We start from the raw sequence: 18,949 nt of genomic DNA on the forward strand, positions 1-18,949 counted from the left end.
AAAAACCAGGATATATAATTTAATATTTGTAGAAATCCCGCGAAGGTATGCAATAAATCAGGGATAGCGCAATTAACTCAAATATGACAGAAAGGTTACTTGGCAAAGTTAACTCCATAGTTTCTCTAGCAACTTACAAAAACTAAATATAAAATAGTTAATTAAATTGGTCAAGGTATGCTGTATAATATGATTTTTTGACGAACAAAACACTTTTACCGAAGAAATTATTAACATATACTGACACCTACCACTAGAAGAATTTAAGTTGTCCTCAAGGAGGATACTACGCATATTTGGGTAAATTAGCGTAGTTTCAACCACTTCGTTCTGTTTTTAAGGCCCCAATACATTTTGTAGGAATGCTTACTCGCCCCGTTTTGGGCTTATGTGAATACTCTTTATGCTTCTATTACTTTATTGTTAGAAACGGAAAATATTCAAACTGTCATTTATTTATAAACTTTAATGATGAACTTTCAAAAAGAATTAAAGTTCATCTTTTCTTCTTAAATCTCCACTATAAACTTTGGAACCAACAACATTACCGGGCAGGTGCTACTCTTCTCCGTTAAGTTTTCATTATATCGACTCTATAATATATTGTTAAACTTAGGTAGCTTTCAGCAAGATGCAATTAAGAATTTACGCAACGTTTCTCTCCCGGGGATCCCTTTTTCCTTAAAATATATATTCTACCAAAAGTTCTATACGTTATTATTTCTGTTAGTTTTTTATCCATTATTGGCTATGTGCTCAGCACTTAAGCTCACTCTTTATGAATACAAACGTCAAAAAAAAAAAAGTTTTAAACAATTATTTCGAACTTTTGATGATTCTTTCCTTCAACTTCTTTTATACCCCTCTAATTGGTTTGTTTTTTGGAGGACAAACTGTGCGCTATCTTCTTGGTTACAAAGTTTAAAAATTTTACTTATATTATATTATCTATTGTGTTAAAGTTGGTACTTAATTAACTTTAACTTCTATACTCTTTAACTTTACAATTTAGAATATTTACATAAAGTACCATTTATCGAGTTATATTCGAGTGATGCTTTCTGTTTACAAGGCATTTTTCTGTAACAAAGTCCGACTCATATCGTTTTGAGGATAAATGGCTATTTATTGACGTTGCCAGCAAGCATAACATACCAGTGAGCCCTGTTTTTTCAAAAGTATGAAGATAATTGAAAAGATTTAATCATAAAAAACAGTTAAATTCAATAGATCCACAGCATTGTTTGTAAAGATCGAAATGAAGAGGGAGGTATGGGTATACAATTTTTTGATAACGTGACGAATGGTGGGAAATGGATTATACAAAAAAGGTTTATAAAATCTTTTTTGAGTTATAGTTATAAATATATACCAACTCTAACCTCTGACCCCTTTATAAACATCATAAGCGTACTTTATAAGTTTTCTTTTTACATATATAAAAAACCAGTAGTTCAGTTTCATGTTAGCTCCACTTAAGAATTAAAGTAAATTTATGAACTTAAATTTAGTGTTTTCCGGAAAAACTTATCTCTATATAAGTTTAAGTTTTCGACGGTAGGCGATGTTATCTACGAAGTTTAACGTAGTAGACCTTTCTACGCTGGCCAAAAGCCTTTTGAATACTCATAATTCATGTAGTAAATACACTTCACCCGCAGTTTTACGGCGTGCGACTAATGTAGTTATTTTTTCTATCAGATAACTTCAGAATTTATTTTATTATTTCTAGCTCGTTAACCGCTCATATTAAGTTACTTGTCACGTAGAATTTTGACTAATTTCTAAAGTGGTCTTTGTTGTATAGTATTTGTATATTTTTCAATCAGTCTTTTAGAATGCACTACAAATGTACATGTTAAAAAAGATTTCCAACATAACTTAATAGGGAAAGAGAGATATATAGAGCTATTATATGTAGAAAAGAAACCAAAAAACCACGTGTATACTTTTTATAAATATGTACTGCGATGCTTAGGTTGCATAACAGCAAATTCATGTCAAGTCTACTGCCCAAGACGGCGCCTCTTTCCACGTTTCGAGTGGTCACCATTTCCGAGTATTCGCTCCCTAACGTATTTCTATCTTTCTACTTTCCACAACACTATTAATACAGTAAGTAGATTTCTTCTGACGAAGCTGTGAGGCCTATTTCGTGCGTACTGAGAGCCGGGCATGCATACAGCTCCACGGACCACGAATGCACCATGTTCAACGTGGACTTATCCACTGGGATCTTGGGTTGCGCAGTTTCGTTCTGCTTAACTGTCGTCATTCGCTAATATATCTCACTATCAGGATGCGGAAGTAGCAACGCATCTTGGTATAAAGTGAACAACTACCAGCACTGCCTGGCTTCTCTTCTGCAGACAACCAAACAGTTGTTCTCTGGAGCTCAGGAGGGCGAGATACAGACCCATCCAGACACCGGTAAGTCAGAATTCTGACCGCCAACTAACGTAGTGCAGATCTTTTTGTTCTACTGAGGCCGGCAAATAGCTGGAGTGCGAGTTGAAAACATTGCAGACATCAAGGCGCTCTGTGTTTCTGCTCACAACACACTGCTCAGCGACGTACGCTTGCTGGCGGAAAATCGCTTCTGACTGCTAATTATCTTCACTGTGACAGGTACCCATTGTGGGCTGGGACGTGGCCGATACCACGGAGGGGCTCTTTCTGCTGGAAGCCAACTTAAGTTGTAACTTCTTCCACGGCACTTTTGACCAAAACGAGTATTATAGTTTTCTAGAAAGACAAATTATCTTCCTGGAAAGCCGTGATAAAGTGTAATAAAAGCATGAGAGTTGTGTTTATTTTAGTCTTCGTCCCAATTAGGGTTGTCACGCGGCTTGGGGCCGCCCGACTTCCGGGCCATTATGATCTGATCAATGCTCAGAATGGTAGTGGCTGCTTCTGTGGCTAACCGAATTGCATAATGCTGCAGCAGGACTGTTAGAGGTGGCGTGCTAGAAGGGGCAAGAAGGCAAAGAACTACTTTAGCGATCAGAAGGTCGAGAATGCCAACGTCTTTCGCATTGCAGAGGGAAACGCCATCATCATTAACATCCAAGCCATCCCAGACGCTTCCACTGCTGTGAACGGCGTGCATCTTTGAGAGCAGCTCAGAGGAATTTTTTCCTATTCCCATGCCGCATAGTATATAGGAAATGAATGGAGGAAACCCGCCACGGGAACCTGCGTTGTGGGCCAGCGTTGTGGGGATGACCTCAAATGCTTTGGCAAAACTCTTGACGGCGTATTGACTAAGACCCAAAATGCTCTGGCGAACAAAAAGTGTGAGTATAGAAAAGACCATGAACCTTCATGAGTTTACCGTGCCGTATTGGTTAACCATTCTTGCCAGTTCCAACTCCGAAGCAGCGGCCCCCGGAATCATCCTGGCGTCCCTGCTAAGCTGCTTGTACGTGTTGACAGCACTGTCGATGGCTCTATTGAGAAATGGCGTGTCGTATACCACGTGATAAAAGAGGCCCAGCAAAGCGACCTCTCGGTGTCGTCCAAGATGTTGGAGGTGGCGCCCCTCAAAATAATGGTGGAGACTACAGTGGATTTGTCTTCGGAATAAGCAGTTATTACAAAGTTGGAAAGAAAAAAGTGGCAAGGTACTATACTTTGGCTGAAGAGCACAACATTTTCATCACCAATTTCCGTCAATTTAATGCTGTCACAGCGCCCGACCTCCTCCGCCATGGGGGCCCCCTTATAAACCAATAGAGCATTAGCATAAAAAAGTGCAGGCCGTGCAAACGGAAGTAACCAGCCGGGCAAGTGGAGTGGCGCCAATGGCATTACTTAATCTCCGAAGATCGAACTTTGATTGGACCCTGACAACCATTATACAGTATTTTTCACAAAAGTGAAGAGCCTTTGCGACGATTAAACCGTGAATATTCAACGTTGGCGGGCTAATTGGTACCATATCTCCTATCTGGCTACCAGTGACCACCACATTGATGCCCGAAAGGCTAATTTCCCGAATAATTTGCTCCAGCGCTGCTTCTTCGTTATTACTGAAATTTTCTAGTTCTTTTCCTGCATTGATGCAAAAGTTAACAAATTGAGGAATGGGTGCCAAGAAGTCCGGAAACCTGTCCTAATAAGAACAGTTCCTTTTGTTTCGGTCCTGGAAATGTCCACTGGGCAGGAATAGACGGCAACAACCGCGTCCTCCACGTGGGTGATGGTGCCTGCAGCGACGACGAAAGTTCGCAGCACTTCTTGCGGAAGTCAGTCAAAGCTGGATGCCACAAGGATACCTTCGACGGCGCGCTGGAGGACCATACCGTTAACGATGCTTGAGTCCAGGATGCTACCACCAGGGATCTTCGTGACGCGGATGTTATCAACATTAAAGCGCCTATAAAAGTCAGAGAGAAGCAGAACAGAAATATATAAGAAATCACTGGTGTGAGGCAGGACAGACGTCTACACACGCACGAGCCACCAGTCGGGCAAGGAAATCTTCATAGCCGTACTGCTCAGCATAGCAAAGTACGACTTTTTAAACAAACATGAGAAAAGCATATAAAACCTGCTTGCTTCCAATAGAAGTTTTCAAACACTTGGCGACTTCGTCCACATCCTTGAAGTTTTTTAATCTGTAACACTCCAAGTCTAATAAAAATTAACAGGAAAGCATATACAATGTGTGTGTATGCGAAACCTCCAAGACTGGTAAGTGCTTTTTCACAAGCGTCGTTAAACCCGGTGATAACGTCGTTGGGATGCAAGCCCAACTGAAAAAGTGATAATGCCTGTTTTAGAGAAGAAATTTATATAGTAGATCATATGACGACGAGATTGTAACGGATTGCTCAAAAAAGGGAGTAAAGTGAACAAACAAGTCCTTTTGGTAAGGGCTAGCTTATATATTACTAAAAGCCAGTTCCAAAAAAAGTCAAAGATTAAAAAGTAAAAGTAAAAAATAAGAAGTAGAGAAAGGGAAATCCAAAATTATATAATAACTTGCTTTGATCAAAAAAATTAAAAGTTAACCTGCTTTAATAGTTCACCAGCAAAAATAATAACAAAGTTGGTAGCATCCCCAATTTCACGATCCTGCTGCTGGGAAGCCAAAACAATGATACGGGCGGCAGGATGCTTATGATATGAAATTCTTATAAAATAACAATAATAACTGAGAGCCAAAATAAAATAACCTCAACACTTAATTCTTTAACAATGGTGGAAGCATCTTTAGTAACAAAAAGCTTTTCAATTTGGTTAATAATTATTTTATTCATGCCTAAATTGTATATTATGCAAACGAGGAGCTTAAAAAATAATGAGAGCCACCAAAAGGGCCCAGGGAAGTTCTTGTTAATTCAGTAAGCTCTATGCAGGCATTAATGTTTCTTAAAACGGCTTCTTCTAGTCCAGAAAAAGACTTCAATGATAAAAATTAAAATTTATAAACTTGCAGGAACGAGTAAAAATTAGAATTAAAGTAACCTGAGCGCCTTTCTTCAGCATAGAGTTAAACCCGACTTGAGGTATTTTCAACATGCTTATTTTATAGCTATAATCATAAATTAATCAGTCACATTTTAATAAATAAGAGCGGGAGCTAAACTTACAGGTATTTCTTTTCGGTTTCTATAATAAAGTTATATAGCAAATGGTTATACCTAAAAGGTGATGCCAACCAGCTAAAAAGTAAAAAGGGAGAAGCATATGGGGAATGTTTGAGACCGCGCAATAATATTACTAACACGAGGAGCTTAGAAAGTCTCCTTGCAAGCTTTAAACATATCTATTGTTTTATCTCACACTCTCTGGTATTAAGTTTAATGTTTAAATACAGTTTCTATTTTTAACTATTAGTACTTTAACTATAACAGTGCACTTACGGCAAATTTAAGTGAGCCCTTTTTGGTTCCCCGATATCGGAAAAATATCGGTGCGTTGTTTGGGGATTGTGCAATTTTTGAACTGAGCTTGTAGAAGAATGATTTGCATCAGTAGAAAGAGATGATAAGTTAACTGTATCTTATCAATACTTTAGAACACCACTACTTTAAAAGCAAATATAAAACTGAGCTTCGAATGTATATAAACTAAAACTAGTGGTGCAAAACTGCCTAATTAAGTTTTCTTGTTAAATAACTCCTTACGTCTTGGACTCCCTTTAAAAACATGCCAACCCTACTGCTTTATAGTATTTAAAAGTTCAGGAAATTTTATTGAATTATGTGACGGTTTGCTATCTCCTTTACATCTGCATCCATTTTTGCCATGTTGGGGAACCCACCTTACTTATATTTGCCCTTGTACTAAAAGTACCCCTCTACCTTTCAAATTCTGAGACATTGTAAGCTATTGCTAACTGGGTAGATATCCTGTAAACTGAATTTTACAATTCTATTTTTATTATCAGCGCTCGTTAATATAAAAATTTAAATTTTTCTTTGCTCTCTTCAATTTATTAAACACTACTATAAAAGACTATGCCAAGCAACGACATGTGACTAACTTTATTTCCTTCAACTTGTTTCAATATTTTCCAGATATGAGCTAAGGTATATATGATTCTCTTCTGTGTATTTTATTTATAGTATAATGTTTTTTATAAAAATTTACTATTTACATAAACTTTAAAAATTTTCCTATTGCATGTTATATTATGTTTAAGTGTTACGTGTTATAAATGCTGTAGAAAACTGGACTCAACCCCTAAATTAAATATTTAAACTTAAACATTTCATATGCAAAAGAATAAAGCACTCCTGTGACCATTTCAGTAAGTACCATCCCTATATTTTTCACTAATTTTAACTCATTAAATAAAAAGAATTGACTAACAATATGCTGTCCCTATAGTGTATTATCACATTTGTTGGCTGTAGAGAGTTTAATATTTATCTTGGCAGGAAATTATGTACAAAGGTATTATAAATCAATATAAAATATGCTCAATTAATAAGTCACCTCTTTACACCAAACAACTTCTATTCAGAATATAAAGAGCACGGTGATCATGGTTACTGTTCACGTAACTAAAACATTAAATCTTTGAAGCTGCAAGGGGGGGGAAGGAAATTCACCAGGGCAATAGAGCTGTAGTTAAAAAATTAAGAAAACTTCGTAACTCTTAATCGCAAGCGGACGGCATTTTAAGCGACTCCATTTATTCGGACCATTATGTTTATTAAAACATACGTTGTCGAAATGCTCTTGCAAGAATTGTGCGCGACTTTCTCTCCACCAAATGTAATTAATAGTTCTTCTTTCTCTTAAAAACTAGTTGTGCTAAAATAAAAAATGAATTCAAATATTTGGTTGCGTCTATACATGCTAAAACTTTAAGCTGGGACTTGACCTTGTAGTAACTAACTCAAACCTCTGAGTAACCCATTAAAAGTAATTAACGGAACTCAGTTAATTTAAGTTTAAAGAGAGCTCTTCGTATAACTGCTAGTTAATAAAAAAAATATAGACAATGTCGCAAAGAATACAATAATTGCGCAGCTGAGGGAAGCAGAAGCGTAAACATACGTAAAAAAAATTATTAAAGAGAGAAGACACTCATATAGATAGGATAAACTCAAAGAGGTTTATAAAAAATTGGTCAGTAATAACTGCATTCTACCATTATAGATACTAGTACACATTTAGAAACACTATTAAAACTTGCAATGAAGTAGGCGAAAAATTTTACAAGTCCCCCTTATAAAAGATTTTTAGTAGACTAAAAATTACAAGGTGCCAATGAAATAATCGGAAAGCTTCTAAACGGTGTAAAAGCTTTAAATTAAAAAAATTAAGGTAACGAATATATACACCGTTACAACAGAATTCCTTAAGTTTTGAGTTCTGCCTATGTTTTACACTACTCAATCTCTATTAGCTTAAACCGATTTTGCAAAGGGGATGGAGGTAAGAAAAAAAAATTAACAAATTACTTAGCATAAGTGGACTTAAAGTTAAATTTTATACACTTTTCTCTCTAAAAAGTTTATATCATAACAAATGGTTTGAGTCATTTTGTATAAAAACCCAGATAGTTACATGTGTATTCTCCTCATATACGCCTTGTCAACGTACGCCACTACTCAAAACCACGTAATGATATACATGTCAACGCCATAAACGTAGTAAATCTAAACGGCTGACTTAAAACGTTTTCAAGGAAAAAAAAAACCATAGCTCATCTAAGATCTGACAATTCAACTAAAGTCTAGAAGTTATTCCCTTTTGACCCTTACACTAGTCATTTCGTATAACTACATGCGACGTGAGCACATGACAAGAATTCATGAACCACCTGGTGTACTGTTTACTCTTTTTTTGTGAGCTTGATGATGAAGGGAGTGAAAGCTAAAGTGGGTAAAGTTAAAAGAAGTATTAAGACTAAAAAACGTTTAAGCGAGAAAAATTTACAAGTGAAAGTTGACGAATATATTATAAGAAAGACTTGGGACCGCAATAAAGTAATTTGAGTTACTTTACCTACTTCCTCTTTGTTCATAATTTTTTTTATTAGACTTTAAAGGAAAATTACCAGAGAATAGGGCTAGCTGTTGACGTTAATATATCAGTCGACCCAAAGAAAAGCCATGATAAATTAAACAGTGATCAGTTCTCTACTGCAAGCGAACAAGGAGGCACCTTTTCCGTCGTTTCTAAATTAGAAGAAATGGCCAAATTTAAAAGAAAGAAAAGAAGTGCACTTACTAAAGGACAGTTATATTTTTGTCAAGCAATGATTCAAAAGCATGGCGATGATTATGTTGCTATGGCTCGGGATAAAAAACTTAATGCTAACCAAAAAACACCGAAACAAATACGCTGTATTATTAAAAAACATTTGGGGCAATCTGTGAAAATTTCAACTTGAAATGTTTTGCCAAAATTATAAAGTAGGCGTTCACTTAATATGGAAGTTGTTATAATATATTTATATGGTTTAAATATTGACGAATGTAAATATTACAAAGTTTGAGGGTCACAAAAATTTTCTTTAGGACTTTTTTTGCTAAGGAAACAACTTGGTTTGTAAACTTTATGAATAAAGTGAAGGTTATAATTAATAACGCATTCTGACTTATGTACAAGATGTATGAACCTTAGTGAGGCGAAGTAATACTAAAATTATGGTTACAGCCTTTGACCGCAATAAATAGTTTGTTAGAGCAGTTTACAATACTTTAAGTAATTCTCTAAGATCAAAATTAATGTACTTGCTAGTCTAGGCCAAATAAGACTAGCATTTACGGCAACTTTTATACATCTGGTATTATATTTTTCTGTACATTAAAGGGTAAGAAGCTTCTACATTAGCAGTAAAGTTAACCGACTTTAAACTTAGTGGATAAGTGTAAACTACTTATGGTAAATTTCTAAAGTTATCACCGCACGTGATGTATTTTTGCCTCCAAATAGTTCGTTTTATAAAAAAAAATAGGGAGGGGGGGTGTTCCAGTCCTTCCAAAGGGAAAGATTACACATTTACCTCGTTGTAATACGTGCATTCTGCAAGCCATCTAGAATGGTTTATAAAAGACATTTCACAATATTTCTTATTGACCATTGCCACTTCGTTAAGAGTTACTGTGCTCCTATTTTTATAGATGTAAGTAATAGAAAAGTAACAGTACAAAACCTAAGTTAACAAATTGAAAATTTAATTTTAAACGGAATAAAGAACTTTAAATAAACTCACTTTTTATTTAAAAATTTAAAAAAAGGTTTTTAAAATTCTTCAGAGCTTTAATAATAAATAATCTAAACAATATCTTTCTGGAGAAAGTTGCTGAAAGGAAAGTTTTGTAAAATGTTTACAATACGCTGTTGAAATTTCAAGGAAAATAAAAGTTCTAATATAAACAGGATGTTAATCTTGGGATGATTAAAAAAAAGAGATAATGCGCTGTAAAATGCATTGTGCTTTTAATTGTTAGGGATGGTTACTGCTGGATATCTTACACGGTAGAACACGGTCGTTAAAGTTCGTAAATTACCTTAAAATGGTTTTAAAGGGTGTACATCTTTTTAACCCACATCATTAAGTGGTGTAAGAGGACGAGGTGCTGAGTGTAGGGTTAAAAAAAAAGCACCGGAGGCATCATTACCAAGGTTACACTTAAAAAACAATATTTATCTTCATAGCACCTGCTTCAATTCATTGTGGCGTCATTGGATTTGGGTAAAAAAGAGTTTTATTGTTCGGTTCCTGACTTTACTGATAAAGCAAGTTTAAAAAAAAATGAATATAAAACTTAAAATTTGTGCACTAAATTCGATAAGTTATAATAACACTTTTGCCAAAATTATTTGATTTAAATAATATGTTTTTTTAATTAATAGTTATTAACGTTTAAACTAAATTTTGCTATGAAACGGCGAGTTCGCTCCTTTTTGATAGTAATTTACCTGTTAGCAGAAAGTTTTTTCATGGCAATAATTAAAGAAAGTTTTAAAAAAACCTGTAGAATTTGACCCCTTACCCCTTTCAAACCACAACTTACTAAATATGAGAAAAATTTTCAGAGTTTAAATTAGCCGGTGGACGCACTTATAGAAATAGAGAGGCCTTATCGAGAGCTGTGGGTTTCGCAACTTGAAGTTTTGAGATAATGTCGACTGAACCACTTGCGCTAGCGGGCCAAACAGTAGCAAATGAGCAAAAAACAAGACTTAGCCAAATGACCTTTTTGGACATATATAGTTCGCCCGATTTCCCTAGAAAATCTTCTATTATTTGTACAATAGGGCCGGGAACAGGTCTACATATTTTTATTTTTTGTTTCATATTTTAGATTTACTACCGAATAAAGGTACAAAGGAAATGCTTCTAAAGCTTCGCGAGGCCGGGATGAACATTATGCGCCTTAATTTTTCTCATGGTTCTCACGAGGTGATATTGGCTTTTCTCTCTCCTCTCACCTGCAAACGTTTAGCTACTTTTCCAAATCCTTCATACTAAATATATTCAACGAAATTATTTATTTCAGTTCCATGGAAAATTAATAGATAACTTAAGAGAAACTTACAGTGCTAGCCCAGTGTATGAGGTTGCCATCGCTCTAGATACCAAAGGTAGTCTCCCTAAACAAACCTTACCTTAAACTTAAGTAAATACTGCTCCGTAGGCCCTGAAATACGCACTGGTATAAATTTAAACAACGAGGATATTCAGCTTGAAAAGGGGCAGCATATTCGGCTCACTACCGATGAAAGTTATTATGAAAAAGGACAGAAAGATTGTATATACTGCGACTATAAAAATCTTCCCAAGGTTTATGACGTTTACAACTGTAGAAAATTCCTAACTATCTCTATAGGTTATTAGCAAAAACTCCATTATTTACGTAGACGACGGGCTTTTGTCCTTGAAAGTGATAAAAGTCAATAATAACTCTGTTGACTGTGAAATTCAGAACAATGGTGAGACACCTTGTTTATTAGTAGCTTAACAGAAAACATTTATAGGTCTCTCTCTACACCTGGCTAGGGATCCTGGGCTCTCGAAAGGGCTGCAACTTACCGAACATCGACGTCGACTTACCAGCGTTGTCTGAAAAGGACAAAAAGGATTTAGAATTCGGCGTTCAAAGAGGAGTGGATATGATATTTGCCTCTTTTATACGTCGAGCATCCGACGTCAAGGAGGTTCGCAAAACACTGGGTGAAGCAGGTATATACCTTTGTGCCTTATTCAAAAGAATAAGTAATACTACTTCGGGATTACGCAGGAAAAAACATTAAGATCATCGCAAAGATCGAAAACCATCAAGGAGTTCGCAATTTTGATGCCATACTAGCTGCGTCGGACGGCATTATGGTCGCTAGGGGAGATTTAGGCATCGAAGTTCCTCCTGAAAAGGTCTTCTTGGCCCAGAAGATGATGATTTCAAAGTGCAATCTAGCTGGTGTTGTTCTCTGCTTTATTTCTAAAATGCCCCGTTAATTGGGGTCCACGCAGGGAAGCCAGTCATATGTGCCACCCAAATGTTGGAAAGTATGACCTACAACCCCCGGCCGACGCGTGCAGAGGTTTCTGACGTCGCGAACGCTATACTGGACGGGGCCGATTGTGTCATGCTGTCCGGAGAAACTGCCAAGGGTTCATACGCCTGCCCTGCACCAGGAGCCAGCTGCTTGCTAACTGTCCGTCTCACAGGGAAGTACCCCGTGGAGGCCATCCAAATGATGGCAAAAACGTGCCGGGAGGCGGAGTCGGCTTTCCACTCTCGCCTTTACTTCGACGATCTGCGCATGACAAGAGGGCCGATCGAGGGGGCCGTCACTTCGATCGCCGAGACCATCGCCGTGGCTGCCGTGCAGGCTTCTTTTGAACTAAACTTTGCTGCAATTATAGTGCTGTCCACAAGCGGTACGACCGCGCGACTAGTTTCAAAGTACAGGCCGAAGTGTCCCATCTTCATGGTAACCCGCGTGGCCCAGGCCGCCCGCCAGGCCCACCTGTACCGGGGCGTGTATGCATTGCACTTTACCGGGGAGGAACTGGAATCGTTTCAGGACGACGTCGACTGGCGACTAAAGTGGGCAATCGAGAAGGGAAAGGAGGCTGGTCACTTAAAAGTATTTTATTTTTCGATCATGCTTTGGTCCATACTCTCAAGTTGGCGCAGGAAGGGGACCAAGTAATTTGCATTCAAGGCTGGCGCGGCGGTATCGGCAACACAAACTCTTTGCGGATTCTCTGCGCGGACGGCACAGATCTTAAATAAACCTTGCCTTTATACCTTTACTCCTTTTTCTTAAGAAAGCGGCTTTGGACAAAAACCCGCTCAACGTTGATTTTTTCCTTTCTGTTGATGGTTTCAGTGAAAAGGTATTCATTGCTCACCACCTGGAAACCTTGCGAGCTAAACAGTTCCTGAAGAAATTCTGCAGCAGTTAAAAACTAAATGTGTTAAAAAGTTGATTCGACAAAAGCAACCCAAAGAAAAGTAGTAGGCGAGTGTGCCGTCCTGACGCACATATAAATTATCAGACAACTTATGCCCTGCATAACATGTGGAATACATAAAAGAAGGAATAAGACGTAAATTTTATATTACATAAAATTGGTTTTTAAGCTTTACTTACAAAATATGGAAAATAATTATTTTCAAACCTGTAACTTGCATAAACTTTATTGCAAACTTTGTAACGTGCTGTATAACTTTTATTTTATTATCTAATAGTTAATTACTACACTGCTGAAAGTTAAGAGATTTGCCTAAGTTATATTATTAGTAGAAAATAAAAATTATATAAAGTAAACAATAAATTCACAATATGATTACTTAAGTTAAAAATTTCTTTTATAATATAAATTTATTTAAGTTTTCTTGATTAATAGTTGTTTAACGAAATAATTAACGTACATAAGGTTCATCAAAATATAATTAAAAGAAAATATTAAGATTCCTACAAACTCTGGTTATAAATTATTTCAAACATAAACAACGCTAAAAAAATTGTTCCAAGCTATTAATACGTACTTATAATATAAATAATATATATATGTACAATACTACAAGCATACCCTGCTTAAATCTTAGCATGGCATGATCGTAAATTCCATAATCTCGAAAAACTACAGTCCCACCAGGTTTTAATACCTAAATAAACAAAAAGAACTAATTTAAACTGTTATTAACTAACTCTTACGAAAATCTACTTTATTAAAATGTAAATAAAACAAGAGGCCAAAAAATTTTCAAAGCGATAACTATACTATCAAAAGATTTTGAATATAAAATTAACAGCAAAATCTAACTTGAATACTTGGTAAATTGGTTGGAGAGCTTTTCTCATTTCTAGTGGGGGGATTGCAGACAAAACAAAGAACATAGTTACTACGTCAACCGAGCTTTCGGCAATAAAATTAGTAAGGCGAGAAGGAGAGGTGGTTAAATCCAAAACAAAAGCATTCACTTTTTGTTCGTCATAAAGAGCATTCTCCTTATTAAAAAATAAAAAAAATAATACTTTTTTTTAATAAATTTTAAATACTTTCAAAATCTCAACAGCTCGAGGAGAAAAATCACAGCAGTGAACAGAAAGATTTAAATTGTATTCTAGAAGAGGGAAAATAGTATTTCCGACGCCGCAACCAACTTCAAATATGACTTTTTTCTAGGAAATTTTTTAGCAAGCAAACAATAAAATATTAATATAGTATTTTAAGAAAAGTGGTCAAGTATGTAGTGTACTTCATCACTTTTATCAAATAAATCCGAAAACTCTTTAGTTATCCAGTGGCGGTCTTTAAAAAAGTTGGAGCGATTACGCTTATAAAAAATGTTCCAGTTCTTAGCACAATCCTAAGAATGCAAATTATTTATATTAAAAGACTGACTAATCCTCACTGAATAAGATCTTTAAACTTCATAATAGCCTTAACTTTACTTTTTCAAACTTATTTTTCCAAAAATTAGGAATCAACTTGTTGTCAGTTTTCAAAATTTCTACTTCTCTCAAAGTTAATTCACGAGGACTTAAAGAAAAAATGGTTTTTTTTTGCAAAGCAGGCAAGCAAATATTAACCCTTTCGATAAGTGAATCATTGCTATCAATTAGGTTCATCTCTTGTTAAAAACAAAAAGTTAAAGGAGACACCCAAGAAGGATAACTTCGGCTGTAATAACAGCACAATGTTTAATAACCCCTTATTTGAACTAGTTTCGTTGCAAGTCCGCACATGTATCCACTATATATAAGTGTCGGGGAAGCAATTGTAACAATTGTTTTTAATAAACAAATAACTGGTCTTCAATGACGCCAACTCATTATAAGATGAATAGTATTTTAATAATTAAGCCTTGTAAGTAGTAAAATCTCTACATGAAGGAATGGCAAGTCTTAATTCACCCCTGCAAATAGTAAATACGCTATAATTTACATTTACGTGGAATACATTACAATATTGTAAAACCTAAAAAAAAAAATTTTTCACGAATTTTTTTTTAAATTTATGTTGGGAACTAAATAACAACTAGGTCCCCAGCAACCAACACACTTAGCGACTACAGGCACAATGATCGTACAGGATAATACCATACTTAAAGCTATACGTCCCTCTACGGCAATCGAAGCGCTCCACGAGCTGTCCTCCGATCTCTTTCCAGTTATTCTCGATTTAGGGGATGAGGACACACCAAAAGCCATTACACGTATGTTTACCGGCTACGACAAATATGCTGATGTATTAGAAATCACCTGCCTGCATGTCCGTCACCGCCGTCCACTCCCGCCTGACGTACAAAAGACACTTAACTGGCAAGGTCTACCTTTTATTCGAGGAGCCATGTTGTCGCAGAGCGTCGAAGACAAACTTGCGCTTAATCAACTTCACAGGTGCATTAGAAAAAGACTAATGGCCCATTTTAACCATAAATGGAAGTGCAAACTGTCTCATATATCAGAATCAGGCAGCAGCAACCTCTCCTCTTTTTGGCAATTTGTTAAAAGGATCAAATATCGGGGGCTTGGACCACTACCGCCTCTTAGTGAAGGAAATATAGTGATCGAGAGTGATAGAGAAAAAGTTACGCTTGTCGCCAATGTTCTTGCTATCCAGAACGTGCCAGCTGCTCACTATACTGGTAATGGGTGATGCGTCCCCTCCAGCTGAGCTTACCCCTCTCCGTTAACTACGAATCAACTTAGTCTAGTTAATGTTGACGAGGTGAAAGCAATTTTTGAAGAGCTACTAAACGAAAAGTGAGGAGTCCCGATAGCATCACTAATGAGATGCTGAAGAAAATGCCTTTAATAGGGATGCGCTATCTTTACCTCTTTATAAAATCTTCGATACTCCTTGGCACCTTCCCGATCCATGGAAAACGGCGATCGTTGTGATGCTACCAAAAACACTTAAACCCGGAATCAGCATCTTGCAAGTACCGACCCATCAGCCTACTGCCAGCGGCCGGCAAAGTGGATGAGATCGTGTTACTGCGCCGTCTTAGAGAGGTCGTTGACGCTCGGAAAGCTTTTCCGGAATTTCAGTTTGGGTTTCGGCAAGGGCGCTCAACGACCCAGCAGTTCCTCCGCTTAACTGAATGGATTCGCGCTTTTAACCATGAGAAGGCAATAGGCGCTCTCTTTCTTGACGTTGAAAAGGCATTTGACCAAATTTGGCATGAAGGTCTGGGAAGGTTACTATAAATGCAATGAAGAGCCAAAGCTATATTAATTTCAAAGAAACGCGTCCCGTTGTTGATGCCCTTAACCTTTAATGGCGTGAAGTTTCCAGGGTGTTTTCAAGTGAAATACCTAAGAATTATTCATCGACAACAAATTTTCCTAGCGCCCCACGTGGGCTACGTAGTGGCGAGGGTCAAGGCATCAACTAAGGTGCTTCATCCCTTACTTTGCGGTAAAAGTAAGCGTTCTCTGCTAAACAAACGGCATTGTATTTGTCTTACATCCAGTCTATAATGACGTACGCGTCTGCTGCTTGGACCTACGACTCCACAGCGATAGCGTCGGCACTTCACGTGCGACAGAACATATGCTGCGTTTCTGACAAAGGTGCCGAGGTTTGTGCGAAATGATACTGTTCACCCAGGACCTGCAGCTGGACTCTTTAAACATTGTTTTCCAACGCCATGCTGTGGTCTTTTACTACAGACCCACCAGGCACACTAATGGCTTGCTGGTAAGCGAACTTATTAACGAGACGCGGGAAGGGGCGCGTTATCGCCACCCAGGTGACGAGCTTAAGCATGTTTTTTTTTGTTAAATTTATAAAAAGAGGCACCCTGAATGCTATTTGTAATAGATCTGCGATCACTCCTATTTGAGAGCTCGAGAATTCGGTTTTTAACTCGATCGAGCACCAGGAACTGTATTAATAAAACAAATAACAACATTTGGTATCCACGTGGGTGTTAATTTTTAATTTTGAAGTTGAAGTACTAATTCTCCGACGTGGTTATCGTTTTTGATCGTTACTTTGCTTATTAACGCCCTACATTAGTAATAACTTACGCTATATGGAAAATAAAGTTTAAAACTATTGTTCAGCCTAAGGTTGCTTTTTGATAAGATCTTCCTTTTTAATATCTAGTATTTTTGTTTCTTTTAAAAAGTTTGCTATCTACATTTGGTAGTCCGACAATATATTTTTACTTTAGTAATAAACTGGAAAAATGAGCATTAATAAGAGCGCTAAGATGATGAACTTCGTCAATTATAGGATGAAGGTAACAGTTACCGATAATCGAACACTTATTGGTACCTTCATGGCTTTTGATAAGCACATGAACATCGTGCTTGGTGACTGTGAAGAAATAAGAAAGGTAAATAACACTCTAATTCTATTGGTATGAATATATAATACTTTATTTTTGAAAGGTTAAATCCAAAAAGGCAAAGTCTGAGAAAGTTGAGCGTCGAGTGTTAGGCCTTGTTTTACTTCGCGGAGAAAATGTTATTCAGATGAACATAGAAGGCCCTCCAGTACAAAATGATAGCCGTTCAAAAGCGGCAGCAGCAGCCGGTATTGCGATAAAACTTTTTATATTGCTGAATAGTTTTGTATTATACTGCAAGCTAATGCTCCTCCGGGACCGGGGATGGGTCGCGCTGCTGGGCGGGGTCTCCCCACCGTACCGGTCGCTCAGGCGCCGGCCGGTTTAGCTGGACCAGTTCGTGGCATTGGTGGCGCTGGGCCTAGTGTGATGCAACCCGTTCCTTGTATGAAATCTTTTGTGTAGTTGAATTTGGCGGAAAGAAAATAATTTACTGTGCAAAACCTGCTAAACTATAGCTTTAATGCCCCAAGGCTACCCTCAGCCTACGCAAGCCGGATCTGTTAACCAGTCTTACCCTCCTTTTCAAGGTCCTCCTCCCGGCTTCACAGGCATGTCCCTTGTTGAGCTCAGACAATGCTCGTATTAACATATTCTCACCTGCTTTCAAAGGAGCACCACCCGGAACTTCTCAGTCTCACCCCCCGCAACAAGCTCCCCCAGGAATGCCTCCCCAAGGGCCCCCTCCTGGGTTTCCCGGCGCTCCGCCGTCATTCTCGCCTGTCGGTAGATCCCCTGTTGGATATATGCTCCTTGAGATACTAACACTTGAAATTTTATAATGATATTTAGGGCGGGGCCTCCCTCCTCAATTTCCACCTGGGTTAAGACCTCCTGTCGGCATGCCTCCCATGGGTCTGCGGGGCCCGCCGCCTCCAGGTTCGTTGCCGCTCATATTACTTCTGCTTTCTGCTTGTGTCATCGCGCTGTTTAGGTATGTTTCCGCCAGGCATGCCTCCTCGTGCACCGCCTGTTATGGGTATACCCCCCCGTGGCCCGATGCCAGGACAGCAGTGACGGCTTGATTCTCCGCTTTACATGGAAACATAATTATATTAGGTTCAAATAAATAAGAAACTAGGGCGAATGAGCGAGCATGGACTGGACAAGCACTTTGTTGTAGTAATAAAAATACTTAATTCGCACTTGACTTCGCTGTCGATAATTAGCAATGAGGTTGTACGTTGCCCCAGGGCTCTACCTTTACTTCAGTTCTCACATATATAATAAAGCTAGTAAATTATTTAGAACCCCAAAAGCCATATCTGCGTAAAAGACCATCATTTTCCGGTGGTACCACAAGTTGTCTATTAAGTTACATGGTGAAATTTTCTGGGGGTGGTCTTTGTACTTAAGGAGCTGAAAATTTATCTTTGGTTGCTGGGCACTAATTTTTATAATTTATATCATTCTCGCTTGACTCTCGAGTATTATTACCTTTAATTCTTTATTGAATACTTGCTATAGATTACAAATACTTCTTTATGATGCGATTTGGAGGATTATTAGGTAATTAAGATATTGCCTTAACAGAATTCTTTCACATCTTGATAAACAATGTTTATTATAACCGGTAAATAGCATGTTTTTTAATAAGTCTTTCTATTGTACAAGGTAGAGCAAAAAAAACAGTGTGGACGTAAATTGCACTAATTTTA

The 18,949-nt window shown here is 37.4% G+C and overlaps 5 protein-coding genes across 5 annotated transcripts; 3 read left to right on the forward strand and 2 right to left on the reverse strand.

The window, feature by feature from the left end:
* The first annotated feature begins 832 nt into the window (after nt 1-832).
* LOC135120512 (uncharacterized) lies at nt 833-2,790 on the forward strand. The gene is made up of 8 exons (XM_064044819.1): nt 833-911; nt 1,073-1,178; nt 1,231-1,331; nt 1,979-2,075; nt 2,124-2,241; nt 2,299-2,430; nt 2,488-2,573; nt 2,629-2,790. The coding sequence occupies exons 3-8, from the start codon at nt 1,273-1,275 to the stop codon at nt 2,788-2,790; spliced, it is 654 nt and encodes a 217-aa protein (XP_063900889.1). The 5' UTR covers nt 833-911; nt 1,073-1,178; nt 1,231-1,272.
* On the reverse strand, nt 2,791-5,655 carry LOC135120518 (T-complex protein 1 subunit theta-like). The gene is made up of 18 exons (XM_064044833.1): nt 5,598-5,655; nt 5,473-5,539; nt 5,317-5,407; nt 5,181-5,266; nt 5,017-5,121; nt 4,685-4,775; nt 4,553-4,635; nt 4,425-4,495; nt 4,278-4,378; nt 4,110-4,208; nt 3,938-4,053; nt 3,779-3,886; nt 3,633-3,720; nt 3,506-3,575; nt 3,335-3,449; nt 3,196-3,280; nt 2,996-3,138; nt 2,791-2,938 (listed from the first exon to the last, which is right to left on the reverse strand). Exons 2-18 carry the CDS (start codon nt 5,524-5,526, stop codon nt 2,816-2,818), a joined length of 1,629 nt encoding a protein of 542 aa, XP_063900903.1. The 5' UTR covers nt 5,527-5,539; nt 5,598-5,655; the 3' UTR covers nt 2,791-2,815.
* Nucleotides 5,656-10,545: 4,890 nt separating this feature from the next.
* Nucleotides 10,546-12,727, forward strand: LOC135120500 (uncharacterized). Its single transcript, XM_064044806.1, has 10 exons — nt 10,546-10,743; nt 10,797-10,876; nt 10,974-11,058; nt 11,112-11,257; nt 11,304-11,406; nt 11,474-11,656; nt 11,715-11,891; nt 11,945-12,085; nt 12,143-12,564; nt 12,615-12,727. The coding sequence occupies exons 1-10, from the start codon at nt 10,596-10,598 to the stop codon at nt 12,711-12,713; spliced, it is 1,584 nt and encodes a 527-aa protein (XP_063900876.1). The 5' UTR covers nt 10,546-10,595; the 3' UTR covers nt 12,714-12,727.
* Nucleotides 12,555-14,065, reverse strand: LOC135120501 (tRNA N(3)-methylcytidine methyltransferase METTL6-like). The gene is made up of 5 exons (XM_064044807.1): nt 13,987-14,065; nt 13,759-13,935; nt 13,517-13,592; nt 12,926-12,991; nt 12,555-12,873 (listed from the first exon to the last, which is right to left on the reverse strand). The coding sequence occupies exons 2-5, from the start codon at nt 13,822-13,824 to the stop codon at nt 12,731-12,733; spliced, it is 351 nt and encodes a 116-aa protein (XP_063900877.1). The 5' UTR covers nt 13,825-13,935; nt 13,987-14,065; the 3' UTR covers nt 12,555-12,730.
* Nucleotides 14,066-16,945: 2,880 nt separating this feature from the next.
* Nucleotides 16,946-18,415, forward strand: LOC135120526 (small nuclear ribonucleoprotein-associated proteins B and B'-like). The gene is made up of 8 exons (XM_064044848.1): nt 16,946-17,010; nt 17,115-17,279; nt 17,335-17,479; nt 17,533-17,676; nt 17,750-17,842; nt 17,904-18,017; nt 18,084-18,170; nt 18,226-18,415. The coding sequence occupies exons 2-8, from the start codon at nt 17,130-17,132 to the stop codon at nt 18,306-18,308; spliced, it is 816 nt and encodes a 271-aa protein (XP_063900918.1). The 5' UTR covers nt 16,946-17,010; nt 17,115-17,129; the 3' UTR covers nt 18,309-18,415.
* The last annotated feature ends 534 nt before the right edge of the window (nt 18,416-18,949 follow it).

The sequence above is a fragment of the Zophobas morio genome, unplaced genomic scaffold (genome assembly GCF_036711695.1).
Source record: "Zophobas morio isolate AGI-343-1 ecotype UQ-CSIRO unplaced genomic scaffold, CSIRO_AGI_Zmor_V1 ptg000386l, whole genome shotgun sequence".
In the NCBI taxonomy this organism is placed as follows: domain Eukaryota; kingdom Metazoa; phylum Arthropoda; class Insecta; order Coleoptera; family Tenebrionidae; genus Zophobas; species Zophobas morio.